Source organism: Sceloporus occidentalis, unplaced genomic scaffold (genome assembly GCF_023333645.1).
Source record: "Sceloporus occidentalis isolate IW3139 unplaced genomic scaffold, rSceOcc1.0.p SCAF_7, whole genome shotgun sequence".
NCBI classification, from domain to species: domain Eukaryota; kingdom Metazoa; phylum Chordata; class Lepidosauria; order Squamata; family Phrynosomatidae; genus Sceloporus; species Sceloporus occidentalis.
The window spans coordinates 91,106,750-91,129,936 of record NW_028316987.1 but is presented as its reverse complement, the minus strand read 5'-3'; the positions used below and the strand labels follow the sequence as shown (position 1 = coordinate 91,129,936).

General features: G+C 42.9%; 1 protein-coding gene and 1 long non-coding RNA gene across 2 annotated transcripts in view; one reads left to right on the top strand and one right to left on the bottom strand.

Moving 5' to 3' along the window:
• Positions 1-1,050: 1,050 nt before the first annotated feature.
• Positions 1,051-8,246, bottom strand: LOC149310089 (uncharacterized). The gene is made up of 3 exons (XR_016281978.1): positions 7,415-8,246; positions 5,133-5,211; positions 1,051-1,136 (listed from the first exon to the last, which is right to left on the bottom strand). It is a non-coding gene; the product is annotated as an uncharacterized LOC149310089 (long non-coding RNA).
• Positions 8,247-10,859: 2,613 nt separating this feature from the next.
• The window catches only part of OXSR1 (oxidative stress responsive kinase 1), a 108,452-nt gene continuing 96,124 nt past the window's right edge, over positions 10,860-23,187 (top strand). Inside the window, exon 1 of the mRNA XM_089533667.1 lies at positions 10,860-11,008. Within this exon, the coding sequence (XP_089389793.1) occupies positions 10,936-11,008 (73 nt within the window). The 5' untranslated portion in view covers positions 10,860-10,935. The remainder of the gene's footprint in view (positions 11,009-23,187) is intronic.

The window sequence follows — 23,187 nt, the reverse complement described above, 5'->3', positions numbered from 1 at the left end:
GCATGTCATTCAAACCTCACATTTTCCTGTTTGAAAATTAAGACAGAAATCTTTGTGAAAAGGGATGCTCCCAGAATAAGGTGAAATGAAATGATTAATCCTTCTTGCCTACTTAGGGAGATGCAATGAGGAAAAAGCTAGCCTACTTGCTTCTAATTACAGTAGCCCGCTGGGGACCCTTTGTCTATGCCAAAATCTGTGGGTGCTCAAGTCCTATTATATACAGTGGTGTATTAAAATGGTGTCCCTTATATAAAATGGCAAAAGCAAGGCTTGCCTTTTGCAATGTTTTGGGAGTATTTCCAATCTGTGGATAGTTGAATCCATGGATGTACAATCTGGATATGGAGGACCGACTGTAGAAGGCTGATGCAGAGCAGAGGGTGAATCCTGCCATCGCATCAAGGGTTGGGGGTGAAGGAGCTCACTAAATATACAGATCCCCTTGTACAGCCTTGGCAAGTTGGAGCAACTAATCTATGAAGCCTTAAAAATTGTAACACACCACTGCTCTCTTAGGTGAGCTGGAGATTTGCACACATATCTTTCCTGTTGCCTGGAGCTGAGCCACCTCCCCCCCCCCACAAGTGGAGAATTTGTTCCTGCCTGGAAATGACCCTTGAAAGCTGGTGGCTCAAGGCCAGGCCCTGAGATCTGGCATCTTAAGAGTCAATTGTTGAGTAAAGGATCAACACATAGGTAAATCCAAGTGATTCAATGATTCCTCCATTTGCAGCTAACAATGGGATTTAGGGCTATGTGAAATTGTTACACTTCTGGAACTCTGCTCATTGCAACCATGAACTGAACACCTCCATTACACAACAGTCAGCAAACTATATCAGTTAGTGCATTTACACATGTGTGTGGTGTGTGTTACCAAAAGGATTCTGGCCATAGTCACTTGGATGCTCTGTTTAACAAAGAATTTAGCCATTTAGTTCTATCTTGTTTTAGCCTTTTTTTTAAAGCCACCTTGGGTGCCATGTCAAGAGAAAGGCAGGATATTGATTAATTAAATATAAAAAATAAGCAAGCAAACTTACCATGGAAAGTGGGAGGAAAGGGGAATAATTGAGATTGTCTCTGACACATAAGGACATTTGGATGGGATGAAGATTTTCCAGAAGAATGCACTGAAAGAAAAGCCAGGGTTGGAACTACTGGGCCCAGACACTTGTGTGTCTGTACCTTCAAGTTGTCTGTTGACTTATAGCAACTCTTATGAATTTCATAGGGTTTCCTTAGACAAGGAATATTCAGAGATGGTTCTACCACTTTCTTCCTCTGAAATATAGCCTATACCACCAGGTACTCATTGGCAGTCTCCCATCCAAGTACTACCCAGCACTGACCCAAGTACTACCCAGCACTGACCCTGCTTAACTTCCAAGATCAGATGAGATCGGAGCAGTTTAGGCATGGCTAACCTTTCATTTTATCCTCTTTTGCCCAAAGTAGTGTCCCTTGCATCATCCTTCCTTCTTCATCAGATTGCACTACGCTCCTATGATGGACACTTGTCTACCTGTTTCTGTGTATGTTAGCCTCATGTGATAAATCACTGGACACTTAATCACACAGCAAATGTTGCTCACTATTGTGTTGGCCCTTCTGCATTGGACTTAATAAACGGAGTGGTTTCACCTTCCTCCCCTTGGGCTCTCAGCCTCGCTTGGGCATGAGCAGCTGGAATGAATTACCACTCAGAAACAGGCTCCGAGAAGTCTAAATGGAAGTGACTGCAATAGAGCTTCTTGTTCTCAGATCCCTCAGGAGTGGCATCCACCTAACAGCAGAATGGATTCCTTTTTCTTCCTAATATAGTCATCCATTAACTCTCAACTGAATACTAGCTCAACATCCATAACAACTTGCATGTCCTATTTTTACTGTGCTTTTTCTTCTTTTCTAATACATATTTTGGGATGGCCGGATTAAAAGCGTTGGCTTTCTTTAAGTGAGCAGCTAGCCCTAAATGGACTGCGGCAGGGGCAGTGCCGCCATTTCTTCTTGGATTTCTTAAACCAAAGTCTCTTTCTCACCACACGACTCTAACGCTTTGATGCCACTTCAATTCCCATAGATCCATCCTATGGAATTCTGGGATTTGTAGTTTTGTGCATGATTTAGAATTTTCTGCCAGAGAGGTCTGAGAGCTCACCAAGCTACAGATCCCAAGATCCTGTATGATGCAGCCATGATAATTAAGGTGATATCAAAGTGCTGTCTCTGTGTAATCTGAAAAGGTCAACAAGAGTTAGAAGAATTAAATAAGATAGGTGGAAAAAACAACAGCAATTTGATACAGAGAACAGGATTTTCATAACGCAGGTATTCCAGGTGGATATATTCTCCATTAGACACTCCCCACTTTTTTTTTTTTTAAAAAGATAAATACACATAAACCATGCTTTGCTTCTTGCTTACACCCGGTATTATGGGCAGTTTCTCCACCCGAGTCTATAGATCGTAGCTGCCATACAGCAATGATTCATTTATGAACCTGTCTTTATCCATTAACTAACAGGGCAATCCAATGGTTCATGCACTAATGTGAATCCTAACTCCATCACATGTACATCGGTTCAAGATCCATTCCTGCTGCTTCATCAAACTTGTGCTGCCAACATTTGTAACTGTCCAAAAGTGAGCTGCTCCTGTTTTTCAGCAAAATTGCCTGACAAGCACACTGATGTCGACAGCTTACAAGCAGTCTGTTTCACTCTCCTGTCAGTAGTGCTGTCGTTGAATATGTGTATGTAAAGGCACACACACAATGACTATGTGTCTTCGGATCCAGAATGCTGTAGTGGTTTGAGTCTTGGGCTAGGACACTGGAGACCAGCTGCTTTTAAAATATCCCAGTTTATCTCTCATTCTCCAACTTCCCCTCTTTGGGCTCTGAGTTCCAGCAAACTGAGTTCAAAGTGCAAAAGCAGTTTGCACTCAATAAACTCAGCAGGAAGGGAGAGGATAGATTTTTGCCCTTCCCTGTAGGTGCAGGCAAAAACAAACAATTGCAGCCTCTCCTAGCTTGTCTGTTCTGCCCCATTAATAACCTTTCCCATCTTAACCACACTCTGATATTGCATGGCCACATGCATCCCCATTTTCATCTATGAAATGTGGGAAAATGTGAGTGACAGGACATCCAGCATGGTGTAGTGGTTTGAGTGTTGGACTACAACTCTGGAGACCAGGGCTCGAATCCCTGCTTGGCCATGGAAACCTGCTGGGTAACCTTGGATGAGTCACAATGATCCTGCTTAGCTTCCAAGATCAGACAGGATCTGGTGCCTTTAGGATCACTGTTGTTGTTAACTACTCTTGAGTTGATCTCAACTCATGGCGACCCTACGAGTGTGACACCTGCAAGACCCCTTATCTTCCATTGCTCTGCTTAGGTCCTGTAGATTCAGGTCTGTGGCCTCCCTGATCGAGTCCAACCATCTGGCGTGTGGTCTTCCTCTCTTTCTAATGCCTTCCACTTTTCCTAGCATCACTGTCTTTTCTAATGTCATGCCTTCTCGTGATGTGGCCAAAGTATGACAGCCTCAGTTTAGTCATTTTGGCTTCCACGGATAGTTTGAACTTGATCTATTCAAGTACCTGATGAGACAACTGCATGAATTTTTATCCACTTATCTGGAGACCAGGGGCTGCATCTGTGCTGTAGAAATAATGCAGTTTAACACTGCTTTAACTATCATGACTCCATCCTGGGATCTGTAGTTTGGTGTGGTACCAACTGACATAGAATCCGATTGCAATTAAAGTGGTGGCAATGCATTATTTCTGCAATGCAGATGTAGCCTTTATTAAATGGAGATAATTTATTCGCCATTCATAGAGTAGCCTTTGTCATTCTACCCCGAAGCTCTTGAATTAATTTTCAGGTCTCAGGGAACCCTTCCATAAACATTATTATATCTACTGCAGTCCCAAAAAGTTTTCTTTCCCCGTCACAATTTCTCACAGAACCCATAGCAACCTTTCTGCAGATCCGTGACCGTGGGGCTCCAGAGAACCCTGGCCTAGAAACCCTGCTATAGAGAGTTTAAGTACATTTTGACAACAACTTTTTGCATATTTTTCCCATATTAAATTATTTGTTTTAATTTTTTGTCAATGGACTTGAGTCCCAAATCTGGGGAAAAGACGATTATAAGGAATGAAATAAAGTCATTATCATTGCTACCATTTCCCATGCTTCCCCTCTGCATTCCTGCTATTTCTCTCTCCCTGAATGCCATGTGTTTGATTCTCTAATCCTTCCTTGTTTCTCCCCCCCCCCCCCAACACACATTATATACACAGAAATGCTCCTATTTTTAGCAACTGTCAGCCAGTCCAGTGACATTGTCTTTGGCATTTAAGCAACAGCTACATAATAAGAAAGGGTGCTCTGCAGTGTTCATGTTTGCTGAGTAGGCATTGAATGGAGATCGCTCTCCCCCAGCCCCTTTAAATGGATGCCTTGAAAGAGTTCTCTCCATCCTTGCTGAGGTGCAACCAGGGATGAAAAAGAAATTCAGTGCCTTTTATAAAACCTCTCAAGGCTGTTATCCACCCAACTCAGGAAAAGAAAATCTTATCATTTATTTAGATTTTCAACCTGGGCAAGCTTTGGGGTTAAAAAGAAGATGATATCTGGATATTCTGTGCACTGTGGAATAAAGTCACCTATAGGTTAGGTGCAGCAAGTCGATATTCAAGAAGAAAGGGGAGCCCAATAGAACAGAATGTGGGTTAAAAATAAGAGGAAAAGGGTTGAAACTCCTTAGCTCAAGACACCTGGTTTATATAATTTAAAACACTGAAGATTTGAATATGTTAGCTTTCAGTTGAAAACTTACTTGTTTTCCAAGCTTCTGGATTTTTGATTAATATTGTTTTGTCAACTTCTACATTTGCTTTATTGCATTTTTCTGTATTCTATGTAGATAATTTGTTTTACAGCTGTATTATATAGTTTTCTATTTGCATTATTCCCTCTTTTCCATGTTTGTGTGTGTGGGCAGATGCATGCGCGCGCGCGCGCGCACACACACACACACACTAACATTCTGATTTCTAAGGTCTATAATACTGAATTTGAGGCTCATCCAATGAGCAAACAGGCTAAATACCTGATGTTGGTGCAAATTTCCAATTGATGTCTTGGCTGTATCTGTGATGGTCTGCTTCCATTATGATTTTTTCATGTGCCTGAGAGAAAGATGGGACAGCGGTGTTTTAAAATGTATACATCTATGTTTAAAAATATTACTTACCAAGACTGGGTCTTAGCATTAAGCTTGTCAAGGCAGAGTGCCAAATGTGTTGTATACTAAGAGCTAAATTATAGGACATGACGTTGTCAATCATCTATCATTATAGTTTTACCTCCACATGGAGACAGAAAAATTGTCTCAGTCATGTCTTGGGTCGTTTCCATTATCTGTCGTATGACTTCAGAGGACAGAGATGTGAATGAAAGATTATATTGTGGCTGGTATAGCTGTGTCCAAGCAGTGACAGAGAAAATAAAATAGCCCCAAAACCCCACGAATAACTAAAAATAAAACACTGTATGGCATTTTATTCTCTCTGTTGGTGGAACTGCAAGGTAATAAGCCTGGAAGGAGGAAGAGATCCCTTTCATTCCCATACTGAAATTATTTCAGATTAAAGGTATAGTATGACCCCTATATCGATGGAGGATACGTTCCCGGACTTACTGTGGAAACACAAATCCACAGATAATATTGAACCATTTTGAAATGAATCACTTCTGGCAGAAGTTGACCACAGAGTCGTGCTGAAAGACCTAATTGTTTGCAAAATACCAATTTAAGGGCTTGTCTACACTGGTGAAAAATACCGCACTCACCCTGAAGCTGGTGCTGGCAGTCTCCACAATTTACAGCTAGCTCCAGGGAGGATCTGTGGTTTTCAGCCCTTAACCCAACTTTGTTTTGAAGTAAACACAGTCAGAGAAACCCTTAGGGTTACCAGGAAACCCCTGATTGCCTCTGGCTCTTTTGGCCATGTGGACAGTTGGATTGAGTCTGATTCAGCAAATCCAGTTGTCCACAGGCCAGGAGCCGTGCCATCTCCCTTACCATGGCTCCCAAACTGTGGAATGGCTTGCCGGAGGAGATCCGTCTTATTACCACCTTAGATGCCTTCAAGAAGGCACTCGACGGATCCCTTTTGGCGAGCCTATTCCCCTGATCTGCTATAATAACTTTAAGATGACACTTCATTCGGAGCATGTATAGGAAATTAGATGTTGATATTGTACCTGTATAGGGTTATTGATGTGTTTTTAAGATTTTATGATATGAGAATGTATTTTAATTAACTGTAATTTTAAATTTGTTGCTGTACTCCCGCCTCGATCCACAGGGAGAAGCGGGATATATATAAATAAAAACTATTATTATTATTATGTGCTGAGCAGCAGAGGGAAGGAGATGGATCCCCTTTGCGGCCACCACCGCTGCTTCTTCACTGGCTGAGCATCTCCTTGTGAATCTCATGGCAAGAACACTACCTTGAAAGGTGTATACAGTAGGACCTCCACATCAGCGGCTTCAGATCAATTAATATAACCACCTCTGGATTGCCACACTCCTTATTATTCAATGGTAGTGAAATGAACGTGCACAAGCTAAAGTGTTTATGTTCACATTGCTGCTACTAATACTGAGGGTGATTATCCATATTTTTTGGCATCTGCAAGCTATCCCAGAACTGAACCCTCACTGATATGGAAGGTCCACTATATATGTATTTTCTTCGCTTGTTAGCTTGATTTTTTTTATTACTTTGTACAACTGTGGCTGATGCTTAATCAATCATGCTTAATTATATCACCAGGAGCTGCTTCTTGTAGTATCAGCCTTCTAGCAGTATCAGGGCCCACTTCCTGTGACATTACAAGAAGCTGTCTGTAGGTCCAGGTTTTGGCACTAAAGTCTGAGGATCTGGCATAGACAGTCCTGATCTGGCAACCATACAGCAGTTAGCAACTCCCATCGTCCTTCAAAATTGTCTGTGCTGTCTAGGGCTGATGAAGTTATAGTCCAACAACAGCTAGTGGGCCTCAGGTTGTCCATCTGTTGCCTTATAAAATGAAGATGTCCAGCCTGATGGGACAGGCACCAGGGATTCCCATGAACCAAACTCTAGGCCAGTGAGTGAAGTGTGCTTACTTGAATATTATAATGGAATAGCGGAGTATAACATTGGCTCCTGCTACTGACAGGCAGTAGCATACACTGAAAATTGGGACATGTGTGACCATGTAACATAGAGTTGGAGAGGCTGCAGCAGTTTGCTTTTGCCTAAGTCTTCAGGAAAGGACATGAATTTGCCCTTTCTGTTCCTCATGCCTTTGGAGTGGGGCCACCCTGAGTAATCCTACCTCCTCTTTGTTCCTTTAGTTTTCTCCATCACATTAGGTACAGGCAGCTTTTGGACTAAGCAGGAAAGCATCTTCCTTCACAATTTTGCAGGGAGTCTTCCTCCAGCTTGGTCTACGTTCTGCCACTGTGGCTGGTCCCAATCCACCGTCATCAAGAGGGAAAGAGCAAAGCAAAGAAAGGATGACAGATGTTACTTCTCCTTACTGCGGTCACAAGCTCTCAGCCTCAGGTGAAGGCAATGGCAAACCTCCCCTAAACAAATCCTGCCAAGAAAACCCCATTATAGGGTCGCCTTAGGGTCACCATAACTTGGAAATGCCTTGAAGGCACACAACAGCAAAAAAAACTGCAGTCACTGATCACTTTGCTCAGGGAGAGCAGTAGGGTTATCAGGGTTATACCATACCCTGTGATATCAGTAGCAGAACCTGAGACTTAGGGGCAACCCCATGTGTTTGCCATGGGAGGCAGACCCTGGCAATGGTACAAGGGGCAGCTGCTGGCAGTCAAGGATGATACATTAAGCATCAACCATAGTTATACAAAGTATGCCATTCAAATAAATAGGGCCAAGTTGAACGCACTTTTCAAGACAGTGCTCTTGCCTTGAGATTCTTCCCTCTTGCCCTGAAGACTGAAGAAGAGGATTTGGACTCTGAGTCTCAAGTCCGGGCCCTGAGATCTGGGAACTGTAACCCTGACAGTAGCGGTATCAAGGGGCTGTGTGAACTGGCAGTGGGCCTGTGCCATGGTGGCAACCCCATCAGATGCTTGATAGTGCCAGTGCCTGCTGGCAGTAGTCTCCTAATGTCTTGAAAAAGAGAGAGAGAGAAGAAGAATCAAACAGTTTTGCTGCTACTATGGTTTTCTTCCTAAGAAAAAACATGTTTTTAAATTCTCGAGCTCAGAGTAAAGCATGCACACAAAACAATGCTATATATATGGTTTTATGCATTGCTGCTGTTTGGGCAGTTTATGAAAATGGGAGCTGGATAGAGATGCCAGTAGAAAGGGAATGGAAAAATGAACTGGCATGGCTGAGAGAACTATGGAATGAGCAGCCAGTCTGAAGGGCTCCAGCATTACAGGGAGTAATTGGTGCAGGAAACCTCTTTGGCAGCGAGGATGCACAGCTTTGGCTCCAGTTTTAGAAACCTTGCCCTGAGAGTTGATGGCTGAAGCCACATCAAGAGCGAGGGGAGTGACTCCAAAGCAGGGCGCCTGGCAGCTCTGAGCAACAAGACAGGCTTGGAGATGGCGGGAGTGGATTTTGTGGTTTTGTTAAGCGCAGAACAAATGCCAATACCCAACACCTCCTGGTGGGCTTCGCTAGGCTATGAACAAAGATCAAGGGTCTGCTGAAAAGCCTGAATATATCCACCCCCCAGGGGGCAAATTTTAGTAGTGACATGGTGAGGCCTTTGGCTTGCCAAGGCTCAATTGTGCTTTTTGTGAGCAGAATAGGAAGGGCATTGTTCATTTGGTAAAGCATGACCGCAGCCATTGTTTGAAGCCCATGGCTAGGGTAGCCAAGTTCAGGCAGCCCCAAGTCTGGTTTTCTGTACCTTTGAGAGTATCGGAGAAGGAAAAAATTCACTCGGTGCTGCTTCTTTCCTAGTGAATTAGTGATACTAAGAGCACCAGGAGACTAGATGATGGAGAGGATGAAAGACAGCAGGTTCTCATTTGGCTGTAAAGGAAGAGAAATGAGCTCTGTATTAGCTGGTTAGCTGCCATACAATACCACACTGGAGGCCAATGCACACTCATAATGTATGCGCAGATACATCAAATGTGCATTGAAAAAGCCAGGCTTTCTCAGCATAATAAAGTATGTTACACTGCAAATTATACCATTGCCCCATCATGTGACCCGACAATGGGGCTCTGCTGGGCCAGAGGTTGGAAAAGTTACTTTTTAAACACTGCAACTCCCACTGGTCCCTATGGCTGAAGGATTCTGGGAATTCTGCAGATGATGCAGTTCTCTTGTCTTTAACCTGTGTAGGACTGAGACGCCTCTTAAGAACCCTGGGAACATATTGTAGCACAGAACAATTAACAGTTACATATGAAATCATTTGCACAATTGCCCGCCATTTTCACTTTATTTGCAGGATGTTTTAAATGTGCTTAACGCTGAAAATAGCCCCAGTGTGATAAAACTCTACAGTACAGTATCTCTGATATGGGAAGTGATGTATAGCCACCCTACTTGCATCTAACAGTCTTAACCTCTATTAATTTTATCTAATCCTGTTTAACGGTGTCGTAAGTTGGCAGCCATCATTACATCTTTGTGGCAGCTATTTCCACCGCTGAAGAAAAGTATTTCGACTTTACATCGAAAAACATTTTGTTGTAACTACTATTCTGAGCCTCCGCAATGTAGCTGCAGACTTAGAGGACCCCTATTTCTAGTCTTACGAGGGAGAAAAGAAACTAAGAAAATAAGATTTAAATGCCAAAGATTTATTATACAAACTGGACAAACGTAGTGGGAAGTCAACTGTAAATATGTGTAGATTTGGAAAACAAAATTTGGTGACTATTTCGTATGTCATTGTTTTGTATATTGTTACAAAGCTAATTTCCCCTTCACATCTCTACTCAGAGAGCCCTGCTGCTGCATGGAGCAATAAGGGTGCATCTACACTGTAGAAATAATGCAATTTGACACGACTTTAACTGCCATGGCTCAATGCTATGGAATCCTGGGGTTTGTAGTTTTGTGAGGCATTGTTTTTGGGCAGGGAAGGCTAGTAGTAAAACTACATCTCCCAGGATTCCATAGGCTGGGGCTACAGCACTGAAAGTGGTTTCAAATTCCATTATTTCCACAGTATAGCTAGACTCTTATACACGCAAAAGCCATCCCCGCTTTATCTGATCCCGCTTCCCTCACAGTCAGCCCCACTAGGCTACGGCATGATTGACAGCTAAGTCATCCACTCATATACAGGACACCCGCTTCCCCCTCACCTATCCTCCAATCAACGTTTAGGGGGCGGGTCCTTTCACCACCCGTTTGGAACGAGCCAAGGATGGCGAAGGCGTCGGTCGCCATCTTGGGTGTGGCGCCGCCGCCTCAATGTCAATGTATCTCTCCCTTATGAACAGTCCGGCTGTCGAAGCCAAATTGAACCACTTCTAAGACGGGGAAGGGATGAAGCATTAAAAAGAGGAATCCATGGATGAGTCATGATGTGTTTTAGGACCGCGAAAGGGTTGGAATGCTTTTTTTAACGGACACACTCAAGATGGCGGATGCGTGCCCCCTCTCCGTAAAACGCATGCCGTGCGTGTGACGTCACGGCGCTTCTGGGCATGGGCAGGTGGGAAGAGCCAGGCTAAGTTTGGCCCCTGTTAGTAGAAGAAGAGGAGGAGGAGGAGTGGAAGCTGGAGGTTGGAGTTGCTGCTGCTGCTGCTCTTGTGGCTGGGCAGCCCTCCTTCCCTTTCCTCCCTTCCCTTGCTTCGCAAAGCCTCATCTTTGGCTTCAGGAGGGGCAGCTCTTGCAGCCATGGCTGCTGAAGACTCCAGCTCCTTGCCTTGGTCCATCGACAAGGATGACTATGAGCTGCAGGAGGTGATTGGTGAGTGAGTGGGGCACATGGGGAACAAGAGGAAGAGGAGGATGCCTCCCTGGGTCCCATCTCTCCAGCTAGGCCTAAATGTCCTCAATGTCCTCAAGTCCCCCTTTGGAGCCATGTGCAGCACCCTTGCCTCCCTCTCCTTGCAAGGAAGGGGCATGCCTCTGCCCTTCAAGGAGCAGGATTTTGTTGCCATTAGGATTTATTTTCTTCCAGGGCATTTCTCTCTTGCACTTTCCTCTGCCCTTTTTTTCTTTTCTTGCATGTGTCTATAGAGATTTTATTCCTCTTTCTGCATATGTGTGTGTGACAGGAAAAAGATACTTCTGGAAAGTATTATAATAATAATATGCTACTTATCCCAGCCTTGCAAGACTACAACTCCCAGGATTCCATAGGCTGGAGCTGCAGCACTTAAACTGATACCGAATTGCATTATTTCCACAGTATAGATACACCCTTATACTCTCCGATTAGATGGAGGTGGCTGACAATGTTAAAGGGACTTTAAAATACAATACAACACAATATCCCACCTGTTCAAGCTTGGTGCCTCTGCCAATGCATTTTTGGGGTGTGTGTGAGAGAGAGAGGTATGCTTTTTTTAGCTGAAGGGGCCTTTGTGATTCATAAATAAATTATACATTTATTTCTAAATGATCGACTGCTGTTGCACGCTTTTGGGTTGTTGCAGGAAAGGTTGTGTAGTGTGCCCTAGGTCTGTTCTTGGCAGTGCCAGGGTCCCTTTGCTCTTGGGGCTGTGTCTCCCTTTCTGCCCCTTGATAAATAGGCACTGCCCAGGCAAGCTGTGTCTGTGGAGCATTTGCAAAATGCGTAATGCAATGCGAAATTGGGAAAGTGTGTATTGCAAGGGGGTGTGGTGGATGCTCTGCATGTGTATGCAAGCTCTGTCGGTGGTGGTTGTGGTGGTGTGCCTTCAAGTCGTTTCCAATTTGTGGTGACCCTAAGGCAAACCTATCCTGGGTTTTTCTTGTCAAGATTTGTTGTTTGCCATTGTCTTCCCCTGAGGCTGAGAGAGTGTGACTCGCCCAAGGTCACCCAGTGGGGTTCGTGGCCTACCCAGGAACCGAACCTTGGTCTCCAGAGTCACAATCCAACACTCAAACCATTGCTGGCTCTCACCCTGTCTGTGGAGCATTTGCAAAGTGAAGCAAAGTGTGTATGCAAGGGGGTGTGTATGTGCAGGCATGCTTCAGCCGTGCAGCCCTATCCAAAGCATGCCTTTGAAGGGGTGTAGATCTAAATGACTTCAGTGTCGGAAGTGTTGACTTTGCACCTGAATCTTGGGCACACACATACACACACAAATGTCTGTGTCATGTTCATATGGTGAAAAGGCCGACGGGGGCGTTTGTGTGTCTGCATTTCGGTGTCTATCTGCTCTTGGTAGTGACAGGCAGACATCCTCCTCGTAGCTATGGCTGATGCTGAGGCTTCAGTAGGAGCTCTTTTTCTATGTGTGTCTGCATTATACTTTTGGGAGTGGTGATGTCGGCGAGCCATGCTTTCTCCTCATTCTGGAAACACTGCTTTCCTGTGTCTCTTGTCATTCATTTCAAGATCTTATACGCATGTCGTGAGCTCAGGAAACCATGTTAGTTGTATTTGGGGAGTCTTTATGGAGAGAGAAAGAGTTGTATTTGGGGACTCTTTATGGAGATTCTTTATTTCTGATGGCAATCTTTATTTTTTATTAAAAATTAACTTTGTACAGTGTCTCTGAGATACAGAAATCGTTTGGCAAATGAAGCCTCCAGTGTATGCTTTGGGCAGCTGGGATTTATTATATATATATAACCTTTTGGGAATTTCATGATCTTGGGCTAAAGGCATTCTGGAAGCAGGAGCATTAAGGATAAGGAAAAGAATTGCACCAGGCAGTTTGAATACACCTTTAAAGCACATTGGGATCCAATTATGAGATCTTACTTTACAGGCAGGCGGTTAGAGTTAGGGTGCTAGTTTTGTGTACTTGCTCCTCTGAGTACAGGAGATCTGAGTTTAAAAGTAGTGCTGTAAGGTTTTTATGAGGTCCTCCTCTATATACTTTTGAGGGACTTGTCACTAGGTCTAGAATTCCTCTCTGTGCTAAAGCTTGAGCAATGAGGAAAGTTGAATACCTGTGGTTTAAAGGCTCTGAGGCTTGGGAGGGGGGCGTGGCAACGCTATAATTCAGATTTTTGCAGTTGGATTTTTGTCCTTCCACAAACTTTTCTCCCACTGGAATCCTGGAAATACTATGTATGCAAAAGGATTTTAATGCTTAATCTGTATTTCCCCCCTTTCCCCTTTTATACCATTAGTACAGTACAGACACTCTGTACTCAAGCTCCAGGTTCATCTTTCCTTTTCTCCCTTGGAGGTGCCCTGATAAGGTCAAGGTGAAGTCAGAACTCTTGGCTGAGTGGATGCTTGGAATCTGGCGCTTGCAATATAGGACCAAGGACCCCAGCTCCGTTGCAGAATTTATTGTGGATTGGGAAGTGGATGTTTAATGTCGACTCAACATTGCAAACCGTAGTCTATTGCTGAAGCAAGCACTTGCTGTACTTCATCCTGACAGCACATTCCTGGTGCAGTGACCTCTGGGGATGAGGCATCAGTGCCTTGGGAAGATGCAAGCATTGCTGACCTTGGCAAGACTGAGAATCCAAAGTAGGAAGGGGAGGCAAGCTCTTTTCCAGCCATATGCCTACAAGGCGTCACTTCTGCCCAGTGAAGCAGCCTGGGAGGGAAGCTGCTCATGGCCTGGATGTATTGGGGAAAGAGCTGATTTGAGGGGCCACAAGAGGTTAGGTGTGAAGGGGAAGGTGATGCAAGGAAGGCAAACTGGGATAAATGGAAAATAAAGGGAATGGAAGTCTTTAGGGTTGGCAAGTACAGGTAGAGTCTCCCTTATCAGGAATTCTGAAATCAAAGTGTTCCAAAATCCAAAGTTGTCCACATAGGTGGCTGAGATAGTGAGGCCTTTTCCCCCCAGTGTACACAAACTTTGTTTCATGCACAGTCGGCCCTCCACATTTGTGGCTTTTACTTTTGTGGATTTCATTATTTAATTGATAACACCCTCTCTAGGAATCTCTAGGTCCTCCAGCATGAATCTGCAGGAAGTTGATCATAGTCATGCTGGAGGACTTCTCTCGGCATTTGTAGGCCTTTCAGTGCAATTCTATGATCAACTTCCGACTGATGTTCACCATATAGTTGCACTGGAAGACTTAGAGATTCCTAGAGAAGTGTTCTTTCAAGTAAAAAGCAAAACTAAACAGTATTTTAATATTTGTATTTTTCCTACTTTCACAGGTTTCCTGCACTCCCTAATGCTGGTGAATGTAGAGAGTCCACTGTACTAAATCATTAAAACTACTGTGTACAGTAGCCCCTCCGTTTTTGCAGGGGATCCGTTCCAGACCCCTCCATCAAAACAAAACAAAAATAACCAATATTCTAGCCCCATTGGTTTGAATGGTGGTGCGCACCCTATTTAGTCCCCTTCTGTTTGCTACCCACTAACAGACGAGGGTCCATAAAAACGGAGGGGCAAATGTATAAACCTTTCTTCAGGCTATGTATATAAGGTGTCTATGAAACATAAATGAATTTTATGTTTAGACTTGGGTCCCATCTCCAAGATATTTCATTATATGTGTGAAAATATTCCAAACTTTGAAATCCAAACACTTCTGGTCCCAAGCAACATGTAGTAGGTTGTTGGGGATACAGTGAGCCATTTTGGAGCTGCCATAACTAACACAGGAGGATAGATAGAATGACCCTGGTGATGCTACATGAACTCTTCAAGATAGCCTCTGGGATGAAGGAGTAAGAGCTGACTTGCAAATCTTAAGAAAGCCTGTTGATGGATGATCCATTGACAGAAGCACAGTAGACCCTTGTTCAAGCTCCTTTTTCCATGATAGTTATAATGGTTAATGATAGTTATAAATACAGTGCGTCTGCATCATACACTGGAAGCCACACCGGAAAGATTTCTCCCATGTCTTGTAAGAAGCATAATGGGGCTCGGGTGCACGCTGCAGGAATGAGCCCATGTACACATAGGATAGCCTGCATTTGTCTCTCCTGTACCCCATTGCTATTGCTTCCCTGTCTCTTTCCACAGTAAGTTATGCTTGCTGTCAACACCAGACTTGGTCTCAGGTTGGTATGATAAATGTCTAAGAGAGGAAACGATTGTATTGAGTCAAAGCAATTCCTACTCATGTCTACAAAATCCACAGTCCTGATTTCATTACGCTGTTCCTGTACACTCCCATAGACGTTACTGCCAGCTCCTGCTGGTTCTTATAAATGAGTCAGTCACTTGTGGGTCAAACTCTACTGTTGACAGTCATGAATCTCTCTCGCTGTTTTCCTTGTTGGGCTTTGTATGCTTTTCAGGTGATCAGCTGGGATTTCCTTCATCTATATCCTGCTTGATCATCACTGTTTGTTTGGTGCAACAAGTGAATGGGAGATTGGTGTCATTCCCCCTGCCTTTGTCCAGAGGTCACAAGCAAAATGACTTTTGTGTGTGCATTCAGGTTGGTGGAGGAAAGAACCAATAGATTACCAAAAGAAGTAAGATAAAGCTGAATTCACTATTTGAAGCAGCCTTTTATCATGCCCAAGTGCTATGCCATTGTCCATTGTAAAGTCACAGCTTCTGTGAGTTAGAAAGGTGAGATTGGAGGTGAAAACTGCCTGCCTTTGTCCAGAGGTCACAATCAAAATGACTTTTTATTTATGTTGAGGCTGGTGGAGGAAAGAACCAATAGGTTGCCAAAAGAAGAAAGATAAAGCTGAATACACAATTTTTAACTAGCTTTTTATCATGCACAAGCGTTATGTGGTTGTCCGCTGTAAAGACACAGAATCTGTGAGTTAGAAAGGTAAGTTTGGAGGTGGAAATAAGATCAGTCAAGCCCCTGTTTTTATTGAAATTCTGAGCAGATCTTTCTAGAAATCTTCATTGCTTTAATATAGCGTGTACTTAAGCAAGAGGATGGATCCAGAAGTAGTTATCTATGAGAATGAGTTAAATCCCATTGCTTTCAGAGGTTCTACTCCGAACATGATTAGATTCAAACCAGGGCTTATAGAATAGCCAGTAGACCTGTGCATCAGCAGATGGCAAGTCTGCATTGTTCCCAATGGTGGTGGGTGCACATAGCTGCGCCATCATTAGTGACAGCCCCCGTTATCCCCAGTGGTGGCTTGTGCACACAGCTGCGCTGCCATTAGAGACAGTGGGATTTCACCTGAAGTCTTGTAGTCTGAAATGGTGCATAGTCACATTCATGCACTGCCATTGGGGACAACACGGGTTTGAGCATTCGTGGATTTTGGTATCCCTGGGGGTTCCGGAACGGATACCAAGGTTCCACTGTATATTCATATTTTTACATTTTATAAGGAAATAACATTGTTCAAATTAGAACAGTTTTATTTATGTAAATTCAATATTGAACTCAATGCATGTGTACATTTTATGCATAACAAAGTTTGGGAAGTGAAGTAGAGGAGTGTTCAGAGCCTCCAAGTCTGGTGCCCGCTTTGAGCAATTCTTATGTTCCCAGTGGGGGTCTGTTTGAGAACCATTGCTTTAGAAAGGTGATGGTTGTTCTCTTTTTCTGAAACACAGGTACCTAAGACCTCATTCTCATGTGAAACATTTTACTATTGGCCCTCCACATTTGCGGCTTTGACATTCGCGGATTGGATTGTTTGTGGTTTTGATTCATAGGTTCTCTCTAGGAATCTCTAGCTCCTCCAGGTGCAATTCTGCCAGAAAATGACCATAGAATTGTGTTGGAGAACCCAAAAGTTCCTAAAGAAAACACTTCTCTAGGCATTTGTAGGTCCTGCAGCATGATTTGTTGATCAACCTCTGGCAGATGTTGACCATAGAATCACACTGGAGGACCTGGAGATTCCTAGAGAAGTGCTCTCTCAGGTAAAAAGAATAGTGGTTTTTTTTTTAAATTTACCATTTTTCCTAACCCTAGAGAATGGGGAGGGACCACTCTATTTAGGCATAGTCTGTGTGTCTGCTTGAATACCTTCCTTCTCCCTCTCTCCTAAACTCAATTTGTAAGGAACAGAGCCTTTTCTCTTGGCCATGTTCATTGATAAATCCTTTGCAAAAGTTAATCTGCATTTCACGTTAATGGGAAAAGCAAAAAGCAAACTACAGCTTGTAGGGAACACTAAACTTGTATTATAGCATGGGACTTTAACTGTCATCAATGGAAAATGATTCACTCTGAAGTTTTGGAAATCATAAGCAGGAGCAGTGGTTAAATATGGAATACTTTCTTCTTCATTGGTCAGTGATTTTTCCATTACAGTCTCTAATAGATCTTTGCATCAGTAAGGAATAGAAGAATGAATGAATTTATTTTTTTTTAAAGGAAAGATGGCATCTTGATAATCAGTACAGGATGAGTATCCCTTATCCTAATGGTTGGGACCAGAAGTGTTTTGGATTTGGAGTATTGGCATATATGTAATGAGATCTTGGAGCTGGAATCCAAGTCTAAACATGAAATTTGTATGTTTTGTATAACCTTTATACATATAACCTGATAATTATTTTATACATAAAATTGAGCTGTGGAATGACCTGATGGAAGAGATACGACATTTGAAAATGCTGACTGCTTTTAAAACAGTATTAAAGACGTATCTCTTCTGGCAGGCATAGCCAGTCAATTTTAAGGCATGACTTTTTAATTGGTATATTATAAAGAATGTATTATGTGTATTTTAATGGTTTTATAGTATTGTATTTTAATTGCTGGTTTTATTTGTTGTTGTTTTTAATTGTATTCTGTATTTTAATATGTTGAACCCTACCTTGAGTATTGAGAGGTGGGAAAGAAATAAAATGTATTATTATTACATGATATTTTAAATAATTTTGTGCCTGAAACAAAACTTTTGTGCATGGAAAAGTCAGAAAGCAAAGGTGTCACTATCTCAGCCACCCATGTGGACAGTTTTGGATTCTGGAGTATTTTGAATTTCAGAATTATGGATAAGGGGGACTCATCCTGTAGTATTCCATGCAAGAGCCAATAATCACAAGTACTAAAGTTACTGTATTGGACCTGGATTTATTAAGAAATGGAACCTATGGTGGAGATAGGAGCATCCCCTATGGTTTTTCAAAAGTCTCATTGTTTCACAAGAAGAACTAGGTTTGAGCGGTCATCTCCTTTAGCTGTCCAAATTTCTCCCTGCATATGTGGTATAGTGGTTTGTGTGTTGGGCTACATCTCTGGAGATTAGGCTTCAAATCCTCATTCTCTCAGCCTCAAAGGAAAGCAAAGGCAAATCCCCTCTGAATAAATCTTATCCAGAAAACTCTGTGATAGGTTTGTCTTTGTTGTTGTTGGCCACCTTCAAGTCAATCTCAATTCATGGCAACCCTGTGGATGAGACATCTCCAAGACCCCCTATCCGCCACTACTCTTCCCAATTTCTGCAGATCCATTCCCATGACCTCCTTAATTGAGTCCATCCATCTAACATGGGGTCTTCCTCTTTTTCTAATTCCCTCCATGATGTCCTTTCCCAACATTATTGTCAGAGACACAAATGTGGAGGGCCGACTGTATAAATGGAATATAAATGGCTGAATAAAAGTCTAAAGGAGCATCCCCCCACCCAGCTTGCTTTTGGGTGGATAAAGCTGGAACTGTATGTCATAAAGATTTGCATGGTGACTCCTGCCAACCCACATCTCCTTTTTTACCAAAGCGTGATGCCATGGTGAATAATTGTCTCCCCTTCTTTTCTTTGTGATTTTTGGGGAAAGTTAGGGAAACCTGGAATATGTGTGGCTTTCCTTACTTAGAAAAGAAGCACCTTGGGGGACATAGCACTTTCTCTTCAGCCTCCTCTAGACTGTGGAATGACATCCCAAATACAGACACTGGACATGCTGTCCAAATTTAAAACAGTCTTGAAGACCAGTCTCTTCCAGCAGACCTATCCAGATGATTTTTAAACTGTGAATTTAGATGATGAATTTTAAATGTGGATTGCTGTAAAATGGGTATGTTTTATCTGCCCTTTTAAACTGTGGCGTGTTTTAATTAATGTGTTTTAATTATGTTGTGCATTCTTGATTTGTTCTTGTTCCCTGTCTTGATCCATGGAGAGAGGTGAGAAATAAATATTATTGGCCGTGGACTGAGTCAGTCTTGAACAGTGATTCCCAAATTTTGGTCCCCCAGATGTTTTGGATTTCAGCTCCCAGAATTCTTGACTGTTGAGCAAGCTGGCTGTTGCTTCTGGGAGTTGAAGTTTGAAACGCTTGGATTACCAAAGTTTGGGAACCACTGGCTCTAGCCCATTTTAGTCAATTCGGACTAGCAGAGGCAGTCTAGGATTTCAGGCTTTTTCAGGAAGTCCATGGGTTGCATATGGCCCCTAAGCATCTCTGCATCTTCCCTCCACTCCCAAAGTTAGGGGAGATGCTGACATTTTTGCCCCAGAGAGCCAATCATTGCCCTCAAATATCTGTTTTTTCCCCATTCTTGCATGTTTGTGGACCTATCTTTTTGGACCTGATAAGGGTAAGAGAGTCCCTTCCCCAATTCTTTCTCTTGGTGGCCAAACCTTAAATTTGATATTACCGTGGGTCCTTGGTATCAGCTGGGGTTTGATTCCATGATCCTCCTGTGGATGTTCAAGTCCCATTAAATATAGTGGCATGGTATAATGATTACATAAAATGGCAAAAATCAAGATATGACTTTGGGAATTTATCTTTTTAAAAAATCTTTTCACACCACAGATAGTTGAATCTGTGGATAAGGAATCTGTGGATATGGAGGACCAACTGTATAGAGAATTATGTCTCAAAATTCAAACAGTCCAGGAACATTGCAAAGAACCTATGTCATTCATAGGAAGAAAAGTTACCTGTGGACTCCTTCCTTTCCCTCCAGCTCTTAACTTGATAATGTTGAATTTCTTTGGTAATGTTCATCTTGTGGAGCAAACTACTTTCACCCCACCCACCCGTCTTATCTCATCTCTGCCACTCCCAGTAGCTTATTACCCCTCCCATATGTACAACGGAAATCTATTAAAGCTCAAGATATAACAAATTCAGAAGACTTTTAAGGTGCTGTAGGACACTGATGTTCGTGTTTGGCAGACAGCAATAGAGAATATATGATAGTCTTCTTGGTGGCTGCTCCCAATCTGTGGAACTCTTTGCCACAGGAAATTAAGCTGTTCTTTTTTCTGTTCTTTTTTTGGCAAGCAAAGCCCTTCTTACTTAGACAGGCTTTTGACTAGTGACCACTTGCTGTGAAAGGGTATTTCAGTGGTGTGCTGTAGTTTTATCCACTTTGTCAGGCTTCAGATGCTTTAAAATTGTTTCAGATTAATTCTGTTTTTAACAGAATAATTGAAACAGAACCGTTTTTACTACAGTTGGCTGTCCACATTTCCAGCTTTGACTTTGGTGGTTTTGATTATTTGCGGATTTAATATGTTCTCGCTATGAATCCTTAGGTCCTCCAGAGAGATTCTGCTGGAAATTGACCATAGAGCTGAGCTTTTGGATCTAGAGCAGTGGTCCCCAAACTTTGGTCCTCCAGATGTTTTGGACCTTACCTTCCAGAATCCTTAACAATTGTCCAGGTTGGCTGGGGTTTCTGGGAGCTGAAGTCCAAAACATCTGCATTACCAAAATTTGAGAACCACTGATCTGGAGATTATTAGAGAAAACACTTCTCTAGGCATTTGTAGGTCCTCCAGTATAATTATGTGGTCAACCCTTGGCACTTGCTGACCATAGAGTTGTGCTGGAGGACCTGAGGATTCCTAGAGAGATGGCCTCCCAGGTTAAAAAAGTGGTTTTTTAAAATCTGTGTTTTTTCCACTTTCACGGGAGTCGTGTGCCTCTAACTCCAGCAAATGTGGAGGGCCTACTTTATTATAATTTGTAAAAATCTTTATTTTATTTTAATCTATGTTGTGAATCACCTTGGATCCAGTGTTGCAAGATAAGTGCAATAGAAGTTAAATAAGTAATTGCACAATTGAGGGGGGGAACCCCTTTGCTTTCTCATATTTGGATATCTAGCTCTGTGGAAGACTTTAAAGCAGTGATTTCCAAACTCTGGCCTTCCAGGTGTTTTGGACTTCAGCTCACAGAAGCCTCAGCCATCTGGGCCAAAAGTCTGGGGTTCTGGAACTTGGAAGTCCAAAATACCTGGAAGGCTAGAGTTTCAGTGCTTTAGAGCTTTCTCCAAGTTCTGGATGCAATTTAAGCTGCTCTCTCAAGTTGGCAATGATACCGATGATCGATGATCGCTCTACAAACCATATTGATGTGAGCTTCCTAGGAGAGGAAACAACTTTGTGTTGGTGTGTGTGTTTTAAAAATGACTTCCTCATGGCGGGTTCCCTGCCTGAAAAGCACCCACGCAAGCCTCTTGTGTTACTCCAGTGGGCACTGTGCCAGCCTGCCACTGCTGTTTGCTGAATGGAAAAAATAAGAGTAGAGGAAATCCCCTTGTGGAAATGTCCTTGCTCTATGTAGGGCACATTTTATGTGGGGGTAAAAAAATAAATCTATTACTCAGCATGGGTCAGATTTGTTCGTTTGCAAGGTATGCATTATATCTCTGTCATGATCTGGGATTAGCTGGAAGTGACTAACAGCTGTGGAGTCTCTGTGGACTTAGATCCTTAAAAAGTGAAGACGGCAGATGCAGAGAATACATATTGGCTTGACTTCTTCTTTTCCCTTTATCCCCTGCTGTATATGCCTTAGGCTTTGTTTCTGTGGACTATGATTCAGTAAAATACAGCATATAATATTGGATGCACAATGGTTCCTTTTATTTATTTTTCCTTAGAATCATAAGAGTTGGAAGGAACCCCAAGGGCCATCCAGTCCAACCTCATTCTGCCATGCAGGAACTCATGATCAAAGCACCCCTGACAGATGGCCATCCAGCCTCTGTTTAAAGACCTCCAAAGAAGGAGACTCCACTACTCTCACTGCTGAACAGAGATCTTACACTCAGGAAGTTCTTCCTAATGTTTTGGTGGAATTTCTTTTCTTGCCCCTTGAATCCAATGATCTGTGTCTTATTCTCTGGAGTAGCAGAAAACAAGCTTGCTCCGTCCTCAATATGACATCCCTTCAAATATTTAAACAAGGCTATCATATCACTGCCTAACCTTCTCTTTTCCAGGCTAAATGTACCCAGCCCATTTCCCTCATAGGGAATGGTTTCCAGACCCTTTGGTTGCCCTTCTCTGGACATGCTCTTTGAGAAGGAGACATATGGTATGTAACCTGTGCTTGTTGTTGCATGCCTTCAAGTTGTTTCTGACTTATGGCAACTCTAAGGTGAAGCTATCATGAGATTTTCTTGACAAAATTTGTTCAGAGGAGGTTTGTCTTTGCTTTCCCATGAGGCTGAGAGGGTGTGACTTCCCCAAGGTCTCCCAGTGAGCTTCATGACCCAGTGGGGATTGGAACCCTGGTCTCCAGAATCATAGCCCAACGCTCAAACCACTATGCCACGGAGGTATATGTGTGGTGTACTGGTTTGAATGTTGGACTATGACTCTGGAGATCAGAGCTTGATCTCCCACTTGAGCAGAAAAACCCATTGGATGACCTTGTGCAAGTCACACTCTCTCATCCTCAGAGAATGGCAGTGGCAAACCCCCTCTGAACAAATCTTCCCATGAAAATCCCATGGATTGCTATAAGTAAAACATGACTTGGAGGCACACAACAACAACAACCCTCCCATTATATCTTCATACCAACCTTGTGAGGTAGGTTAAATTGGGGCAGTGACCAAGGCCAGTGAGTGCAGCATCCCAGGGAAAGGGAGGATTTGAACCATAATCACTTCTAACCACTACACCACACTGCTTCCCTTATTCAGTGAAGCTACCAGTAGCATCATTCCATGAGATCGCTGTTGAAGATAATAGAATGTTAATGCTGGCATAAACATAACAAGACCTCCAAAATTTCAGCCGCTTTTCTTTGAAAAGAAAATTTCCTAGCCCCTATGATTGTGAAGCGGGGATTGAAAATGTCAGCAGTGCCTTGTTCTGATCTCAGACTGAAGGGATGGCTACATAAGGGTGCATCTCCGTTATAGAAA